This window comes from Stegodyphus dumicola, chromosome X1 (genome assembly GCF_044657685.1).
Source record: "Stegodyphus dumicola isolate Sdum_Otavi_A_Nest chromosome X1, ASM4465768v1".
Classification (NCBI taxonomy): domain Eukaryota; kingdom Metazoa; phylum Arthropoda; class Arachnida; order Araneae; family Eresidae; genus Stegodyphus; species Stegodyphus dumicola.
In genome coordinates, this window is record NC_140780.1 from 238,681,331 (window position 1) to 238,702,701 (window position 21,371).

Here is a 21,371-nt window from a genome sequence, read left to right on the forward strand (position 1 = left end):
CCGCACGCGCACACGCAAATTCGCAGCGGTAAAGGTCTTACGCGGTAAAGGTCTGCGTCGCGTTGACGCAGCGGTAAAGGTCTTACGCCTTTACCGCTGCGTCAACGCGACGCATGCGCAGAAAATTTGTAGCTTTGAGGTCCGGATTATAGATCATTCTGGATTATGGGTGTCCGAATTAACGACTTTTGACTGTATAATAAGTATCATCTGAACTATAGGAAAAATGTATAAGTTTTAATGCATAAATAATAGAAGATGCTAGTTTGTTATTCAACAAGTTCTTTTTTTCAGAAAAAGTAAGTCTTAATAACAGAAAGCTCTTTGCATATTTTCATTATCACTGGATGCAATGAACCACGGGATTTGATTCTAAACAGCTGGCTATTCTAGAACTCCAGTATTAACCTCTGTGACATCTTCCTTTTCGGATGTGAGAATTATCAGGTGTTTTTTCCACCTAAGCCCACAAGTAGGGTTCCCACCTCTCCCGGAATATCAAGTTTCTCGAAATGTGCCTGGACAAATGGTTGAGAGCATCGAAAATCACACAACCATGCACAGCAGCCAAAGAATGTCTATGTCAATACATATTCTTTGTAGCAGCGATCCGTGGTGAGCAGTGAGTAGGAAGTGTCTTACGGGATGAGTAGTGGCTTCATGCCGGCATATCGTGCACATGCACCCTCATCTCCTGTCACCCTCTCATTTTCAATCCATTCTTTCATTTAGTCTGCAATTAGCTAGCTATTCACAAACAAGCTTTAAATGCTTTCATAATAACATCTAGTGAAAAAAAAAAATTCTGTTTCTGCAAGTGAACAAGTGTCACAAAAAAGACAAAATATTCGACGTCGTTTCAAGACAAGTGGTTAACTCAATTGATTAGCTTATGAAGAGAGACAACTTTACGAAGAATATAAAGTATGCCGGAAAATGGCTAATATTAAGTATGAGGATGTTAGAGCTTTAACTGTTAAGTCCCAAACCAAAAAAAAAAAAAAAAAAAAAAAACCAGTCATTAATATTGAATAGGGATTCATCGCAATCAGTTTCGAACTTTTTCGTGAAGAAATTTTCAGAACAGGACAATATATCAGCAATTGAAATTACTTCAGTCTATCATAGGATTAATCACTATTACACTTTTAATAGCCAGGATTGCACAAATTGTATACCACTCTATTTCCAGATTCTTCTTTGGCCCAAAACGATTTCTTGTGGCAGAACAAAATGTACAAGTATTTGCGAGAGTGTGCTTGCTTCTGCAGTTCAAAATACACTTTTAAACGAGATTAAGAAGGCTGAGTGTTTTTCAGTTGCGACTGAAAAAAAAACTTTTTTTTTTATTCTCCCGGAAACTTTTTCCCCCTCTACCGGATTTTGACAGCAAAGAAGTGGCAACGCTACCCACAAGCTTAGATAAATTTTAAAATAATTTTTGTCATGTTAATTATCATTGACATGTTGGGTTGTGTTTAGCACAAGTTTTGTTATTGTTATGAAATTACACATGTAACTAAAAGGAAATTATATTCAATATTGGTAAATAAAATGGTACTATTCGGTTTTGAGGGCCGTAAAAAATCGCCAAACTATTGTTGATGCCAGTGCTGCGAAAAATAATTGCGGCAACCCTAATGCAAGAAAGGAAGTATAATAGTAAATAACTATCTAAGATTGATTTTTTAATTTAGATGAAAGGTTAATTTCATATAATACTTTTTTATTATTATAATTTATATAAAAATTGCTAAACGTAACTGAATGGATGCCTGCATCGCTATTTCGCTACCAAGTTATCGCTAAAAAGCATAATTTCATCTCGTTGGTTGTTCAAACATAAATTTCTATAATGAATGATGCCTTTTCTTTGAAAAAATTCTCGGTAAAGTGCAGAATCGCCCATTTATTTTTTTTTTGCCGCTTTTTACAAGAGTAAAAACAATTGGATTTTTATCAATTTTCTTTTACTTTTTAAGTGAAGATATGTCGATGTGTATATAGGTTAAGTCAAGGGTGTGCGCAGTGCCATTTTTGTGAAATTCAGGGATTTTTTTTTAAGTGAAAATAGGTCGATGTATACATGGATACTGAGTATGTGCAACTCTTAAAAACGCGTCTAGCAGTGGGTGATTCCGCACTTTACCCAAAATTATATTGCAGACTTTTCGTCATGGGCAATTCCCAAATTGTTACATCATAGGATATCAAAAAAGGATTTAAATTAAAAAAAGATTTAAAAATTAATCTAGTATTTCAGTGGCATCTTAAGAAATATAGAACTATATAAACTTACGCAATCTGAAATCAGCACATACACTAGATTTGGTGCACTGTTAAATGGGCGCGTTTCCTAGATTTGGCGCTTTTGTGCATACATTTTCGCTGCAATTTGTTTACGATTCTCAAAACAGAATAGTACCAATAAAATTTAAACATTTACTTTTTTTTTGTGTGTGTGTAATTCTCTGTGTGATGTTAAAAATTTAGAAACTTTGAGATTTCAAATTCATTTAAAATTCTTTTAAGTGATGAAACTTTTAACTAGGTATATCTTTTCTTTCAGTTATGGAATCAACTATCAAGACTGCAGAGATTCATCATATTTATGCTACTTTTCTTTGTGATATTGTGTATTATTGTGCTGCTGCCATGGACTGATGGTTCCTTTAAAACTGATTTCCAGACAGACTATAAAAAAGCTCAATTTATAGATAAAAACAAAATTTTTATTGGACTTGAGTTCACTGAAGAAGCAAACCATGAACGAACTTCATTTAGGAAAAATGTTAATGAAAATATTCCTAGGCTGAAGGTTATCTTTTTCATTATCTTCTGAATTTTTATAAAAAATATTTTTGGAATTGAAAGAGTGTATTTTTTATAGCTTTTAAATGTGTTTTTGTATTTGTCCATATATTGCGTGCAAATTTATATTAATTTACTATTGATATTTATCCCTTCCAAAATTCATTTACTTCCAGTTTTTCAGCAGGGTGAACATATAACCTCAGTAGCGTATCTAGGGAGACATCTGTCCCCTGGCACAGCATCCAGGGGGTGCCAAATTGAAGCTACAAAATTTTAGAATGAAATATTCTCCATTCTTGGCATATAGAAGGGGCCACAAAATCTTCAGTTTTCTCTAGGTGCTGAAAACCCTAGCTATGACTCTGTATAACTTTGTTGTGCCACCTAAACAGTTAAAATGAAAATTTAAAAAATTATTTGTGTAAAGAGTGTTTGGACTACTTTTGTCACTTGAAAAGTTAATTTTATCATTGAATTATCTGTTTTTATGAGACTAGAACATTTAACATTACCTGTTTCAGTATCGCTTAACAAGTCTAATGTTCCCTTTAAAAAAATATGCAAGAGAATAAATCAGGAATGTTTTTATGTTAAAGAATATGTATTTTGGGTTACTTATTACTCTGTGTTTGTGTATTTTTGGTTATTTGTATGTGTCTGTGTGTTCAGACAGCAGCAAATTTTTTCTGGTTAACATGATAGATTTAACTTTGTTTTAGCTTTCTGATTTTGTTTCAGTGAAAATAGATCAATGTGTACATGGAGAAAGTGAAATTAGTGCGCAATGCCTAGTTTGTGCAATTCTCTGATTTTTTTTAAAGTAGGGTGATGTGTACATGGATAAAGTTAAATTAGTGAGCAATTTTAAGTTTGGGCAATTCTGTGATTTTTTTTTAAAGTTAAAATAGGTCGATGTGTACATGGATACCGAGCTTGTGTAAGTGTTTGATTTCTTAATTTGATTTTCTGTAGGGGGTGGTAGAATCGGCACCATCTTGAAAATTGGTACCGATGTTGCCATCAGAAAGGATCGGCACCATCTTGAAATTGGTGCTGATCCTTCGAGGCGATAATTTTGGGTGTAAAAAAGTCAATGATTCGCCAAGCTAAACCGAAAAGATTAACCAAGAAATTAAATAATGAAGAATGTGTATAAATATATGCATATTTCTTGCATTGTCATAAAACAACGGTACCTAGTGCCATCAAATTCTAAATAACATAATCCTCCACCGAATATGGGCGTCTGGAAGCATTGATTTGGAACTTGTTTTATTAATGATTTCATATTTTGTAACACTTTAATGAATTTCTTATCAACAAACTCAATGATTTCAAAGCAAGCAATGACAACACTGCACACAGAAAAAGACATTTTTATCTATATTGAGAGTTCTAAAGATATGCTCATTTTAAAATTATTTTACATTATTGCTGTTGAATTTAATTTTTGTGATTTAAGTGCGAAGAACGTGATATTTAATAAATAAAGGTAACACATAAAACGTTAAAAAAAGTCCTTTTGAGTGTAATGTAAAACCTGAAAGCTTTCAGTTTTTAGTTCAAAGGGGCAATTTGCCCTAAAGGACTATTCATTTCATTTTGGCATCTTGCGTCAATTCACGATGAGCATTGTTTCACTTTTCAAATTGTAGGAACCAAATATTATTGCTCTGCATTATATTTAAAGAAATTAAATAATGAAGAATCTGCATGAATGTATGTTTCTCTCATTGTAATAAACAGTGGTACCAAGAGCCATCAAAAGTTGAGTAACCTAATCTTCCATAGAATATGGGCATGTGGAAGCCCTAATATGAATTTCAAATTTGTTTTATTATCAATTTCATATTTTGCAACACTTCAATGAATTTTTGATTAACAAACTAAACAATTTCAAAGCGAGCAATGACAACACTGTATTAAAAAAAAAAAAAAAAGAATTAGCGTATTTGACGGCATATAAGACACACTTTTTTCCTAAATTTGGTCTAAAAAAAGTTACCTGCGTCTTATACGTGAAGGTAATTGCATTCAATAATTGTTTATTTGGCTTTTATGAAACATGAGAACTAACAGAAACCACGCTATTGAAACTTTTTTCCCTTGTGTGTGGCCGTCTAAATAAGGGTGCGTCTTATATGCCGTCAAATACGGTATCTCCAGCATGTGAGACTCTGTATCAGAAATTTTAAAGATATGCTCATTTTAAAATTATTTTGCAATATTGCTATTGAACTGAATTTTATGGTTTGAGAGCATAGAACATAATATTTAATAAATAAAATTAACATACAAAACGTTAAAAAAAGCCCCTTTGGATGTAACTTAAAATCTGAAAACTTTGTGATTAATTTTTTTTTTCTTTTGCAACCAAGAGGCTGTGCTAAATGCAAAATCATGCAAAAATCAAACAAGTTCTGGACATGACTAGTTTTTGCTACAAAAATTTTGGTCAGCTAAGTCCTTTGAGCATTTTAAAACATCAATATACATCAATATATTAAAACATCAATATACTTTGGACTTGTCTGATTTTTGCTCTAGTCCAGGGGTCGACAACCTGCAGCTTGTGAGCCACATGCAACTCTTTGGATGTGAAGCTGCAGCTCTTTAGTTCCATACGCAAATAGTATTTATTTTTTAAAAAGAAAAACATTTAAAAATCGTTCTGAATCGATTAACGAGGATTAGGCACTGATTCTGAAATTTTGTAAATTGTAATTTTTGACTTTTCCGACTCAAAAGGTTACCGACTCCTGCTCTAGTCGATCAGTGATGTTTTAAATTAAAAACCCAGTGAAGAAACATAATTTGATCCAAAAGTAGAATTGCCCGATTTTTACACCAAGATCTTCAATTACTGACAAATTTTATTTAGGCAAAAGATTTACAATTTCTAAGTTGTGATTAAAATTCTCACAAATTTGAAGGTAAATTTTATTTGAAATTGTGTCTGAGGAGTTACAATTTATGAAATTAAGCTTTTCAGGGGTTTCTAAACTGCTAAATTAGGAACACAGAGTGAAAAGATTGGCTAACACTTTAACATTTTTTTATGATCTACAACAGGGAAGGTAATGAATTTGAGGGATTGAATCAAAATAATAGTGGCACAACTTCAGTAATTAAAGTGAAAGTAAAACAAGATACTTTCAAAGTGCAAGATCATGACAACAGTGTTTTCAGAGCAGGCAGGGTGTTTTGTTAGTAGACTTTCTTTCATAGGGAATGAAAGTTATCTTACTACCACGAGACCCTAAGCAAACTTGAGCAATTCAGAACAGAAGGCATGGAATACTGTGAGCCAGTATTGTACTGCTTCATGAGGTTGCAAGCCTACAAATTGTAGCTCAATTCAAGATCTGATTCTCTTTAGCTTCATGGTATTCAGTCATCTGCCATACAGTCTGGACCTTGTGCCTAGTAACTATCACTGCTTCTGCCATCTGGTGACAAGCATTTAGATGCTAATGAAGAAGTGAAAATGACCTTGAGTAACTGGCTATCAGCACAGACAGCAGAGTTCTGTGAAAAGGTTGCCAAAAAGTAAATGTTTAAACTGTTGAAGAACTTATGTAGAAAAATAGAGAATTGTATGTAAATTCAGAAAATGTTTTCTTTTGAAAAATCTTTCTCTTTTTACATTTATTATAGACCATGCCTTACTTGAAAAATAAACCTTTTTAAAAATGACATGAAGCAACACTTAATTTATCCAAGCTTATGGGGCCAGAAATGTGCTGTTCAAAAATGTGTACAGTAGAGTCTGAAAACTCGGGCTAATGTGGACTGAAGGGCGGCCAAGTTTGTGAAAATACCGGGTTATTGGGAAAGGTTTAAAAATGTACGAGTGTTTCCTCAGATAATATAGTACTTGTATGTATTGGTTGTTTGAGACTACAACAGTTTACAAAGAATTCAGTCTTGTAACTCAAACTACCCAAATACCCTTAAACAAAGGAAAAGTATGTACTTTCCTTTTAATAGTAAGTAAGTAAGTAATTTATATCTTTCTATCTTTAAGTATTTATATTTTAATCTTTATAATTTATATCTATAGTAAGTAATTTATATCTTTCTGCAATTGAAGGTATTTAAACCAGTTTTACCCTTACTGGGAAATGAAATGACTGATTAACAATAACCAGCTATATATGTAGTTACCACAATGCCCTTACATGAGCATAAATACAGCGCAGCACTACACAGTTTGCATAGCCATTTCTATTCCTAATTCTGTGGCACCTCAATGTATTTGCTTTTGACTTTAAGCCATGCCATAATTTTTCACCATAAAAGTTTGAATTAAAAGTGCTACTTAAATTTAGACTATTATAAAAGTAAAGTATATGTGTTAGAATTATAATGATTTTTTTATTTAAATGTTAAATAGCTGTAAACTTCAGTTAGTTGGAAAATTTTCATTTCTTTAGGAGTTCTCGATTGGAATTTTTTTTTTTTTTTTTTTGAAAGGAGTAATAATTTTCCTTTTTAATTTCAGATGGAAAAAGTAAGTTTTGATGGTGGTAACAATGTATTTATGGAAAAGATTATAGCAGCTGCTAACAAACAGAAAGGTAACTGTTTATATTTATTGTTAACCATGGTTATATACGTGAGTTTTTGTAACCTCAGTGAATTTCAGGGTTGATCTTTACATTATGGTAACTTGGCGATTTTTTGGCGAAAATTTGGCAACCAACTCTCCTACAGCAACCCTCTATTTTTTTCCCCGCCGCCATTTTGTCTTCACGAAGTAAAGACATGTTTCTTTTCTTTTTATCTACTGAACACTTCTTCCAACAATCTAGTAGCCGAATTACACTTATGCTAGAAATTTTATCAAGCAAAACTGCTTAATCATGACAAATATTCACTGCAAAATTGGGAAAAAGTGCACAATACCATACTCCTTACGTGTTTTTCAAAATAACACATACACATAAACCATGTACACACCAACTTTTTTTTACTTAAAAAAACATCCCAGAATTGCACAAAAATGGCATTGCGCACACTCTTCACTATATCCATGTACACTGCTTTTTTCTCATAAATTAGAAAAATTTCATGAAAATACATGACAATTTTCTCAATCTTTAAACCCGGTAAAAATAACATATATGAAATTACCTGATCGCGAAAAAGTATTTACCCTTTACAAATATGAACATTTCCACATATAAAATAAATAAAATACCAAAAACTTTTACCTCTAAATCATCTGTTATATTATAAACGTCACCAACGAATTCATACCGCAACCATTACAAATGCTTAGTGTCAGATATTTAAATTATTTCCATGCACGTTTACTTCAACTAAAACGTATACCAAATTCCTACAAACATAAAATTCACAAAATAACTATCATTTCATTAAAATATAATTAAATTCAAAAACACTACTTAAAATATAAATGAGCACATACATTAAATTAATAAAAATTACCTTACAATCCTAATTACTTTAAACTAAATAATTGCTAATAACAATTTTCCCAATAATACCAAATTCCTTTCCACCTTACATTTAGGACAATGCATAAAAATAATATCCTCAAATAATTAAAAATACTAACTTACCTAATCTTCTTCAGAATCTTGATTACGTCGCGGATACACTTTTCTAATTCATTCAATAAAATTATTGAAAGATTTTTTCTGCGAATTTTTCCTCCATACTTCCTGCGCTAAATAAAAAGCAAACTTCTCTTTATCACAATGCCTAAATACCCATTTCGAATTCAATTTAGTTAGGGCCATGGGATCCAAAAATTAAACAACACTGTTTCACAGAACACAGAATAAAGCCAAATACAAAATTTCCACATTTTTTCCCGATTTCCCCCCTTTTCCGATTAAAGAACCGTAATTCGTCCATTAATATCACATGACATATCCCATGATCTCTCATTTCTCTTACGCAAAATAATGCGTAATCGGAACTGAGTACTGCTCACATTATTACCAAAGTCCCAGGTAGTAACCTTTATTGCCTCCAAAATGTCGCCAAACTACCAGTTACCATATTGTAAAGATCAACCAATTTCAGGTGTTCAGATATGTTCTGATTACATATTTGATTTTGGGAGATTATTTGACATACTAGTTTAAAAATCAAAGCAAATTAATGGATTAACTGATTTACTGTTTATGTTAAAAATTTGATTAAAGTTATAGCTTTTGTGAATGACTTCCTCCATTCACCAGCTGATATCTGAATGTTGTGTCATTTTTATTAGAGCTTTGGTTTCTGTTTGTATTCATGTTGGACATTTGAGAGTAGCGGTCTATACATATGGGATATTTTAAGGAAGTTCACTGGCTTCTGATTTTAAGGCTAATCTAGCTTTGTCCCATTCTGTTGTAAAATTTGGTTGGTCTCTTTTGCATAGTTAATTTCTGGATTGAATAAGAAGTCAATGAATTGCACAAACTGGATGCCCATGTACACATCTATCTATTTTCGCTTAAAAAAATCAAAGAATTGCCCAAACTCTGCATTGCACACTGGCTTCACTTTGTCCATGTACACATTGATCTATTTTCACATTAAAAAATCAAGAAGCTAAAACTAAGTTAAAACTATCATTTTAACCAAAACTAGGGTTTCATCACTAAAATGGAACAAAATTTGTCGCCAGTTGAAGGGGCACCCATTTTTACACTAGAGCCACTTAAACTAAAATAACAATAATAAATTCCAAACAATTTCAACACAAATAAATTAAGAAATTAAAAAAAAAAATAACAACATAAAATTAAAGCAATACAACAATTAAAATAACTCTGTACAAAATTAAAACAATAAAAAAACAAATTCACTTACCATTCAAAATAGTTCTCAAAAAAGCAAAATATTAATTTCAAACAAAAACTTGTAAGGATAAACATATCACATATATAATCCAATGTACTTCCATTAATAAAACTACACCAATCACACAAAGCATGTGAACTAAAATTCCAAGATTTTGCTGTATCAGAAGTCTTTCTAAGATTCAAAATTTTAAATGTTGCAATAAAAATTCCCTCTAAAGTCAAGTTACTGCAGGAAAACCAGGATCTAAGTCTCAAACTTTGTTCAGAACTACATTCTTTACCCTCAACAATGTTTCTGCAAATCCACACAAATCCATCAGAAACACATTTTTTCTTCCGAATCTTCATAACAGAGCTGCACTTCTCACATGTCAGGTTCAGCTTCAAAAATCCTGTATCCCATAAAAGCTGCAAAAGTACATTTCTGTCAGCATGAAGGCAACCATAAACAAATGATTTATTAATAACTACAACAGCATATCTTCTCGAACTAAATCTACCTCGAATACACTCTAAAACACATGGCTGGTATCTCTCCACAACTTCCTTCATGAAACTGTACATCATTATTCAACACGTAACCAAACAAACACGACAACGAAATAAAAACCACATTCCCCACAAAAGTTTGCTCATAAAAAGGCTTGCCATACAAACAAAATCTCAACTAAACACATTTGGCAACCACATATATCCTGGGCCGTATATGACATCTTAGCCGACTATAATATTGTTTTACTATGATGTTGAGAATATTTGAGGGTAAAGCATAATGTTGTGTTTTACACAAAGTGTGAAGTTGTTGATAAATTATGTTGAATCTCATAACTATACAAGTGATGTTTATTATGTGGTAAATATTTATATAATGAATTAATGAAATAAGGAAAAGAAACACTTTTCTTCTTGGAGGTGAGGTGCATCATTGTCTTCCATAGAGTAATCTAAAAAGAGATTGCACGCAAATGGTAAATGAAATGAATTTATTTAATATGTTAACAAACGTTTAACATATAACATGAATAATTAGATATTTCAAAATACAGTTTTCAATAGAAAGACATTATGCAAGAGTTAGTTTTACTCTGTCTTTTCATGTTGGTGTGAAGGAGTGAAATTTGTGTCATACAGTTCTTTTATTAGAGCACACATAAATACGATGTTTATTGCCGTATTTGTGATTAATGATGTCCATCCCTGTATATCAACACCACTACTTGATGGGCAGAGTCACCATCTACTGCTGTCCTCGAACACAAGTTTTCCTAGTGATTTGGTGAGTAGGTCTGCTATCATGTCTTAGACTCTGCAATAGTCTAAGCTTAGGATACCATTTCTTTGAAGTTCAAATAAGTAGTTGTATTTGATGTCTGCATCATGTATGGAACTATTTTTTCTCTGATTGTGAAAGTCTGATTCAGGATTTATCTTTATAGAGAGTAATTGGGGTTTTCTTGTTGTCTTAAGCCTTTAAATAAATTTAACAGGTATTGTGCTGCTTGAGCTGTATTAGCTATTGCAGTATACTCTGCTTCAGTTGAAGATAATGCTATGCAGTTTTACCTTCTGCTGCTCTATGATATGCAGTTATTTCCCAGTTTGCATATGTATCTGCTAATGCATTTTTTGGTTGTTAGTTATTTCCTTAACCTGCATCTGAATATACAGATAGTATAGGTTCTTGAATTTTGTTAAAGACCAACTTAAATCTTTAGTTGTGTTCAGGTATTGAATGACTTTCTTGACAGCATTCCAGTCTGTTTTCATTTCTTTTACTCAGTAGATTGACAGTACATGCTATATTGGGTCAACTGATTTCTTCAATGTATAGTAATGTCCCTACTACTTGCCTATATTCCTATCCTTGCCTTATCTTCTATAAAATTATCTTTATTTTCCAGGTTGCAGTAATTTGTTTCCATTGGATTATATGTTGGCTTTTCATTTTGAAGAGTCTGAATCTTTGAACTATTTCTTTGATTTTATTCTTTTCATTTATAGAAAAGTTTCCTTCTTTAGATCTTTCTGTATTTATGCCCAGGTAGTGACTTCTTTCATTTTCGACTTTTCTTGTAGTTGCTTCTCTTGCAGTTTGTGTTGGGACCATACATTCTATAACGAATATTGCTCATATAGCTGCATTCTGTGACCTGTAAAGTTTTGCCCCCTTTTTCAGATTCACCCTTCATATGTAAATTTTCCATTGTGGTTTTTGAACCTTTTTTTGCACAACACAAACCAGTCCATATATTTTAGCCATGTTTTGTTTTTAAAGACCCTTATTTTTCAAAGAAATCTTCCAGTTGAATCTGATACAGATCCCGGTATGTGTGCAAAACATGCTGTATTGGGTTGTGCTTTTTTAAAGGTGGTGTCACTTTCTTTGAAAAGTACCACCATGAAAAAATAGACAAAAATGTAAATAATGTAAATATCGTATACTAAAGTTACTTTTTTTCCCATCCATATGCATGTAATCATCATATAACCAAGAAGAGCTTCTTTAGGCTGCTATCACACGGCAGTCTGTTTCGGAAGAACAACCGTTTAGAACAATTTTTCTGCTTTGTCACAACAGCCTATCACGATAGATTGCTTTGAGGTTAACAGAGGGAAAACTGGTTCCCAATTACAAACAAGCTGAATGCATTCGAAGCTGATAGCTGATCGGTTGAAAACAAACAACTTGCAATTTTTTTGGAAAGGAAGGAAAAAGTTGCACGTCTTTCTTTCAATAGTAAACCGATGAAAAATATTGTCCGAAACAGTTGTTCGAGTGAAACAAATGCCGTGTGATATGGGCCTTAGGGGATGTAGAGTGGCAGGCCTCCCCATGGCTCACCCTGGGTAATGCTAAATCTGCTATGGTATTCAAAATCTAGTATTTTTTAATCGTAGGCAAAATCTCTCGTTTTTTTTACATGCTTCCCAGCAATTCTCGTGTCAGCACTCTTTTTGAAGCTCGTGCTGAATCTATTCATTCAGTGTGCTGCTTCGGGCACACCCACAGTATTAAAACGATAAGTGCTATCTTCACAAACTTATACCTGTATACTCTTCTAGGCCTGATTAGACTGCCTACTTTTTTTTTTTTTTTTTTTTCTGAAATTCCGAATTTAAAAGGTAGCATGCCGAAAAGGGTTAATCCATATATTAACCCTTTTCGGCACACTACCTTTTACGTTCTTCAGCTTGCAAACTTTATTTTCATTTTTAGCTTTTATGTGACATTCAGGTTTAGTCATCTAAGTTTCTTCTAATTATCCATGAAGGAAAGTTGACATTGATATGTCTGACGGACACATCAATCTCAAAATTTTTATATGAAGCTGCACATAGGAAAACTCACAGAGTTGTGTATTTTACAGGAGCAAAGGTTTCAACACAGTCTGATCCAAAGTTCTGGCTAAATCCTTTTGCAATTAGTCTGGCATTTTTCCTTCTGACTTCAGCTTCATTTTGAAACTCTTTTGCAGCCTACTGATTTTCTTCCGCTTGGTAAGTCAACTTATTCCCAGGTGCTGTTTCCTTCTAATGAATTAATTTCTTCTTGAACAGCTTTCAGTCATTTTCTTTTTTCGTTTTCATCCAAAGTTTGAACTTCTCTCCAGGTTTTAGGTTTGGGACCGACTGAACATTTTGCATGATATCCATAGTGTTCAAGACATTTGCCTTTTGTGGTCCTGTTTGATCTCCCGAGTTCTGGAGATTCTTCATTGTATTCAGATATTTCTTCTTTCTCAGCAGCTTAATTTTTTTTAAGCTCTCTTTCATGGGATTTTCTTTATCTTGGTTGGGAGAGATGCTTACAGGCTTCCTAGTTACAGGGTCTTCAATAAATCGGTCATATTGACTTATTATGATTTTCCAGGAACTAAAATTCTATAGCCTTTACTTCTGCTGTCATAGCCAACAAGTATTCTTTCCATAGTTGTGTAATCCAAATTACCTGTTTTTGATTTATTGATGTAACTAAAATTTGGTGCGAAATGTTCTCAGATAAAAGAAGTTGCACTTTTTGTTGTTTCATAATTCATATGTTTTTGCATTGAGTTTTGTGGGTATCTAATTTTGTGAATAATTTGCAGTCAACAGTGCTTCTGCCCAGTATTTGTGAGATTGATCTGAATCAGCTAAACAACATCTTATTGTTCTTATCAGAGATCTATTTTTGCATTTGCTAACTCCCATTTTATGCTGGACAATAATAACAGAGTTAGTTAGGGATTTAATATCATGTTTTGTGAGATATTCTTCAAGTTCTTTACTGGTGTAGTCTCCACCATTATCCTTCTTAGTGTATTGACTTCCAGATTTATTATTTGTAAAGAGCAGTAAATTGTTTTAGTTTTGAAATTTTGAATGCCTTCTTTTTCTTTTCATAGGGTAAATCATTGTAAACATATTGTAAACATCAACAAAAGTTATAAAGTATTGGTAGCCATTGATGGACAGTGTTTGCTTTAGTCTTAAAACATCAGTGTGAATGAATTTAAGTGATTCGGATGCTCTAAGTTTCAGTTCTTAGGAATATGGAAACTCAGTTTACTTTATATCAACTGAATGCATGTGTTATCATATTTATAATTATTTAATGTGATTACTTTGACAAGTTCTTTGTTTACTAGTTGCTTAATCACATATGACCGAGGCACCAATGCCAAAGTTTAATACAATTTTCATTTTTGCATTGAAATGAGCACATGAATCAGTGGTTCATCATTCCTTTCGACCACCAGTGGCCAAGCCGTAAAATCACTGAATACTAGTAGTTCCGACGTAGGTTCGAATCCAGGTGAATGGGCTTGATACATGGGGCGTTTTCCTGGTTTTACCCAATTGTACAAGCCAGTTTCTATTAGAAAGTCCTCCATGAAAGCATCCCTCACCTTAGGCAGCTAGCCGTAGTGTGCTTTGCCTTTAATAAACTAAACCAAATTATCATTCCTTTCAGTTGGTTTAATTTGGTAAGGATTTTTAGTTGCGTGACATTTTAGAATGATTTTCATTATTTCATTTTTGCCTTTTCTCCTGTCGTGTTTTAGACACTTATTTCCTTTGAACAGAAATGAAAGTCCATTTTCTGTTATGTTCTTAGTTGAGGTTAAATTTATTTCTATTTACAGAACATATAAAACTTATGATAAATTTACAGTTATGGTATTAGAAGAATTTATGGATTTAAATTTTGTGGAATATTTGTTATTCACTAAATCATCACTCTTCCCATTGTCAAAAACAAAACATTCTGACAATTGAAATTTGATGTTGTTAGCAGACAGAGTGGCAACAGGGCTATTAGTGCAGTTCACTCTTTTATTTTGATTTTAGATGAAAACATTCTGATTTGAAATGATTATTATTGTGACAGTATGAGTAAATTTTTTCTCTCTTATTTTGAAATAAGGCTTTAAATGCATTTGATTCTGATGAATTATTTTAAACTCTTATTGAATTCATCGATTAATTTCCCTATAGGAATTCTGGCTTTAGTTCCATTTCTCATCTCACTTTGAGTGCAGTTATTAGAGTGTCATATGAATTGAGCCTTGAAAAAAGCACAAGTGTTGAAATATGATTATCTTTTATATACATACATATTGCTTAAAGCTTATCGACTAACTAGTAGTATAAGAGTTTACATACTGCCATTTTATTCCAGCTTCAAACTGTAAAGCTTTCTTAAGAGAAAGGATTTACTTCAAAGATTAGACTTTTTGTGTACCTGCCAAAGTTTTTGCCTAGCTGGCTTTAGATGTAATTTCACATTTAATATGAATTACCTGGCTCTTCCTGATAAATAAATTTATTGTGCAAAATTGCTGATTGTATTTACTCCACTGTTCTGTAATAGGGCTTTGTGGTACACATCTTCAGTTACATCATAAAGATTCTCCTTTATTAGAAGTATTTGTATTTTGAATTTCCCCATGCTGAACTGGAACTCAGTTTTACTATTTGCATTTGATTTGAATGCAACATCTTTTTTATCACTGTAGATTTAATTTCTATTTATATAGTCTAGCTATAAGTTTTTGTTTTAGAGGCAATGATTTTCCATCATTCTTATATATTTATACAACAAATTAAGGAAGTAAGGAAAAGACACTTTTTTTTTTTTTTTTTTTTTTTTTTTTTTAAACCTTCTCTTCTCTGTATAAGTACATGGTCATAGTCTTCCATTGAGTAATCCAAAAAGAGTTTGCACACAAAATGGTAAATGGAAAACATGTTTTTAATACATTAACACATGTTTAAGAGTCATTATACAGTTAGTTTTACACTGTCCTTTGGCATCAGCATGAAGGCATGCGAGTCGCACAATTCCTTTATTGGAGCACACCTAAAAGAGAATGTGTAACACCCTTTTGGTGATTAATGATGTCTATCACTGTATACCATGTGTTATTAGGAATCACCATTCCTTACCACTGCAAAAGACCCCCAGATAGTGAAAGTATTTTAAATCCAGTTAAATAGTAGTGCGTACTCATCATAAATAGCCCTTCTTTTTCAGGACTATGTAAACTTGTTACTGCTTACAAACACCAAAAGTCCTCAAATAAGGAAATCATTTTTAATCCTCTTTCATGATAATGCATTCTCATCATAATGTCCTCTCTTAGGACTGCATTAAACTTATTACTGCATAAAGTATAAACTGTAGTTTCTATTGAAAAGAATATTGTAATTTGTGTGTGCATTCTTCAGACTAATCAGTCAGAACAATAAATATATTGAACAATAATTAAGACTACAATACATTTTTTTTTTCCCCCTGTAATGAAGCACAAAATAGTGAGATATTGCCTATAGAGGAATTTTTCAAAAGAAAGGAAAAAAAAATTATCTGTTTTAATAGTGTATATACTTCTAAAAAGTCCCAAATAGGGTATGGTTTTGAAATTTGGAATTATTCAAATTTGTGTCTGCTTAGAATGTAAAAGGTGAATATATGGTACTTTTTAGTTGCAAGAAATTGGGGTACTTGCATATTAGCACAACGGCTTTAAAATAGAACTTGCCGAATTTTCAGATTGCAGCAAACTGTAGCAAACATACACATAATTATTCTTCAGGCAACTGTACATATAACCATTGTCTAGTTTTTAAAAGCAACATTTCCATTTTCTTTTTGGTTTTTTTCCCATGTTCCAACAGTGTTATAAACAAACTGTGGTATTTTTTGTCTTAAACTCAGTTTTAGAATTTGTGCATTGCTTGCAGTGGAAGAAACTGCAGCAATATTTCTGCAGAAATAGTCTAATTTGGTGCAAAATCGCAGAAAAGAACTATTGCATGCCATGAAATTTCCAGTCAAACAAGAGTAAAACCTGATTGAACATGGTTTATTGAGTAATTTTAGGGACAAATACCCTAATTTAATTTTAAAATATGTAGGTAATAATATGTATTTATGTAATAAAGAATTTTTTTAATTATAAGTCCTTGTTCTTTTTCTTCAGCTAAAAATTGTTAAAGTTGTGCCGATGTTGTTGCATTAACTGAATTGCATACAAGCTGTTATATTATGTATATTTCTCATTCCAGAAACATCAGAGGCTTCAGCTGATGCAGGTAAAATTTTTCTTCTATTTATTCTGAATTTTTTTAAGGTAAAATTTTTCTTCTATTTATTCTGAATTTTTTTAAGGTAAAATTTCCCTGTTATGACTTACTGAAATTTTCATATGTTAGTCAGACTATTAATGTAACTAGCTAATCAAATGAAAAAATTGTACAGTTTGGCCATAAAGAAGTTATCCTTTTAATGGCAATATTGAAAAAGCATTGGGAAGGCGAAATCTGTTGCAGCTGTTTTAGGAATTGTCAGGGTGATATATGCTCTTGATGTATGTAAATTGGAGTGAAACATGCTGTAAATGTAATAAATCATTTCTGGAAGAAAAAAAAAGAAAAAAAAAAACCCTCAAAGCTTTAATCAACTAAAACTGCACTTAAAACAGAATGCTTAATGCTACATTGTGAGAACATCATTTAAACAAAGAATAATTGTTTCTATTCCATGTAACATAATTTAATGTTGCCAATAATAAAAAGTAACAATACCACACATGTCCCATGATTCATAGTTACATAATTGGATAAATATGTATTATTCTTAATCTAACCTATTTCTTTGGTGTGTTTCTTTGCAGCAAGCTAATAACTAATTGAATTTCAGATAACTGCACAAGAAGTAAATCTCAACTAAAAGAGTTATTTTATACCAAAAAATAATAAGCAATAATTTATTTCCTTATTCATAAAAAAAAAAAAAAAGAAAAAAAGAAACGAAATGAGGTGTCCTTCAAACGAAAGCACAGATGTTTCGTAATGTGGCATTGCTCTTATCCATAACTGGCACTAAATTGTGTTACTTGATGACAGTTTCATGGTTGACGGGATAATGCATAAGTACTGCTTCATTTCATGCAACCTGTTTACTTTTTTTGGACAAATGAGAAGTCTCTAATGCAATTTCTTGCAAATCCTGATAAAGCTAGCTATTTTTTAGCTGTGACAAAATATGTAATTCTTTTCTTTATGTTTATGAAAAAAGTTACATGTGCTCAAATATTGCTGCATGCATTCTTTTACTAATTGAATTTTTTTTTATAAGATTCTGCATTGGACAAGCAACAAGCAGTGATTGCAGCATTTCTGCATGCATGGAAAGGATACAAAAATTGTGCTTGGGGTCATGATAATTTGAAGCCAATTACCAAAGGGTTTCATAATTGGTTTGGTTTAGGTCTTACAATTGTCGATTCTTTGGATACAATGTATATGATGGGGTTACAAAAGGGTAATCAAGCTTTCTTTTATACGTTATTGAATGTCTGTTTTACTTTTTGCATTGAATTTTGTCTTTTCATTAATACAGGTTTGTTTTTCTCATTTTAGAGTTTAATGAAGCAAAGGAGTGGGTAAAAGAAAAACTGAATTTTAATGTAAATAAAGATGTCAATTTCTTTGAAACTACCATACGAGTAATGGGTGGTCTTCTCAGTGCCTTTCATCTTTCAAAAGATTCCATTTTTTTAGATAAAGCAGTAAGAACTCTCTCTCTGTATATATTTGCTTCTTCATGTATGCCTCACATGTATGTATATGTGCTTCTTCTTTTATGTAAAGCTGTGCTTTTTCACTGAAATCAAATTAATGCAATTTTTATGTTTATATTATTTGTTATGGTTTTAAGTATAAAGTACTACAAACAGATTTGTATGTGGTAAAATATTCATTTGTAGACTGTAAGTATGTGCAAAATGTAACGGTTTTAAGTGGTGATAAAAAATATTGCAAAAGTAACAATTTTTATGATACATTGCATTGTGTAATGTGAAACGTCAATATGGTACACAAATGCAGGAAGTACAGAGGGCATAAAAATAAAACGTGGTTTTAATCACAGATATTTGCAGGAAGTTAGGTTTGATATTTACAAGAATTGTTCGAGTAAATAACCACCAACTGCAGCATATGCATCATAATGACAGGGTCATTGTAATACAGTTTTGAAAATGCTCATCGTCGTATACTTATGCAGTTGTGATGTTAATTTTTGTGACAAGGTCTTCAAAAGAGCAAACTTGTGTCACATGAACAAGGCTTTTCAAATATTTTTGGAGAAAACTAGGGGGCCCAAAAGATGGGTTCACTACACCCAGTCCCCTCTTTAGAAATTTAGTATTCAGGTAATTCTGCACTTCCATTGTGTTGTTTTAACAGGGGCTGCATCATATTAGAATCACATGTATACACAAACTTTTTGTTTCAATGATCTCCAGTAAATTTGGCAAGATCTGGTAAAGGAAAATACAGTTCTCTTCAGGCTTGTTTTCGGTCATTTGTATGTTTGAAATATATTTTCGTGGATCTTATATTAAATACTGAAACACAGACTCCAAATTTAATATAATATTTTTCTTTGTTTTAAGCCTTCCTTATTACAAAATAAATATCAGTACATTCCTTGTAATCAAATAACTTATCAGTAACACGTAATTCGGGCATTTGAAATTTCTATTTTTTGGCAAGCCATGTTACTTACCATAGTTTTTTGTTTGAAATGAAACTACATCATAAGAATTATTATCTATGTTTGCAAATTGTTACTTGTTCAAAAAAAAAATGTTAACAGCAGTGCTGGATTTACAGATAAGCTGCACAATTATTAGGCACGCCACTTTCTTGGGGGGCCACCCCCAACAATTGTACCATATCCCATATAAAAAAAATTGACTGATATCCATAATAAAAAGTTCTGTATCTCAAATAGCTTGCGATCTCATCAAATCTAAATCTGGTCCTGGTTAACAATTCCATATCTGACGTGAACATGTCAGGATGCCACAAATTAACAAAAAATTCCATTATAAATTTAAATATTTGTTATTTTAAAGATGGACAAAGTATTTAAAATATCCAGGAACTCCTTATGCGAAGTGTTCAGCTTTCTTTGATGTATTTAAACATTTAAAACATTGAACCATTCAAAATGCACAGAAGTCTCGACTACATTCCAGGTGAAGAAGGAGTCAAAGATTTAGCCAATGAAAAATCAAAGAAAATCCAAATATTAGTACCGTAAAACTTGCAATCGATTTAAAAGAGCAGTTGCAATAAAAGTTAACCACAAAACTGTCAGGAGAGTAAAGCACATGGCTGCAATGAAGATCGGCTAGAAGGACATTCTTTGTCAACAAGATAAATGCGGCTGGTGTTTGCAAAAAATGATAGCGAGAAGAAATTTATCATGTTCAAATAGTGTTGAATTTGGATATAAGTAAAAATTTAAACTCTTGCCTTATGAATTAAGATACAATTTTGTGGGGCACTTTTAAAGAAAGCTTTTTTCATTCATTGTGACCCGAAGCAATTTTAAAATTTTGCGCAGTGTTAGACATTAATAGTACTGCATTTACTGTATAGAAAAACCAGAGAATTTGATAATTATATTTTTTATTGTTCATTTCACTTTTGTATTCATTTTACTTTCATTCACATCATGTATTAATGTTTTTATTTCATGAATGTTTTTATGGATATATAACAAGAAAATTAAAAATTTTCATTTGTTTAAATATTTGCTTTGTAAAATTTATTCCAGGAATAAAAATAATTTCAAATGTATAAGTAAATAATGTATTACGCAAGTTTTATTTAAAATGTATTAGAAGGTGTATTGTTTTTGTTACTAACATTTCATATCTATGACAGAAAATTAAGAATACTCTAATGTATTGGTAGTTCTCAAAATAATCAGGAGCATGTAATGCAACTTTATACATTTTCCATTTCCATATTGTTTCACTGCACTTCTTATGCTTTGCGCAATCTTTACAAGTCCTTGCTGATTTTTATTTAGATAGGATTAGCTCAGTATGTTTTGGAAAATGTTCCAATTTCATCCTTGCAGTGTCTCTGGTGTATCTCCATTGGGTATCTATCCTAACTTGTTATAGTGTGATTAGGCAGTTTTCAGTAATATTTCTGCTATATTTTGTCTATATTCAGTTTCACAAATCTATTGCAACTACACCTAATGGTAAATGACCAGTTCGTACATTGCATCTGTAGCAAACAATAATATAAAAACAATCACGTGTCCGGTACAAAGTTCTCATTTTAGTCACAGAAAAGGGATCTCATGTTTTAAATTTGGTTCTCACTTTTGGACAGAATAAGACATGTGTGTCTGATACGTGGTTCTCACTTGGCCAG

General features: G+C 32.0%; 1 protein-coding gene across 1 annotated transcript in view; it reads left to right on the forward strand.

Annotated features, from left to right (window-relative positions):
* alpha-Man-Ib (alpha-Mannosidase class I b) overlaps nucleotides 1-21,371 on the forward strand; it is an 83,853-nt gene that overhangs the window by 17,149 nt on the left and 45,333 nt on the right. Inside the window, exons 2-6 of the mRNA XM_085807228.1 lie at nucleotides 2,570-2,818; nucleotides 7,319-7,394; nucleotides 17,193-17,219; nucleotides 18,265-18,450; nucleotides 18,549-18,697. Coding sequence (XP_085663354.1) covers nucleotides 2,570-2,818; nucleotides 7,319-7,394; nucleotides 17,193-17,219; nucleotides 18,265-18,450; nucleotides 18,549-18,697 — 687 coding nt within the window. The remainder of the gene's footprint in view (nucleotides 1-2,569; nucleotides 2,819-7,318; nucleotides 7,395-17,192; nucleotides 17,220-18,264; nucleotides 18,451-18,548; nucleotides 18,698-21,371) is intronic.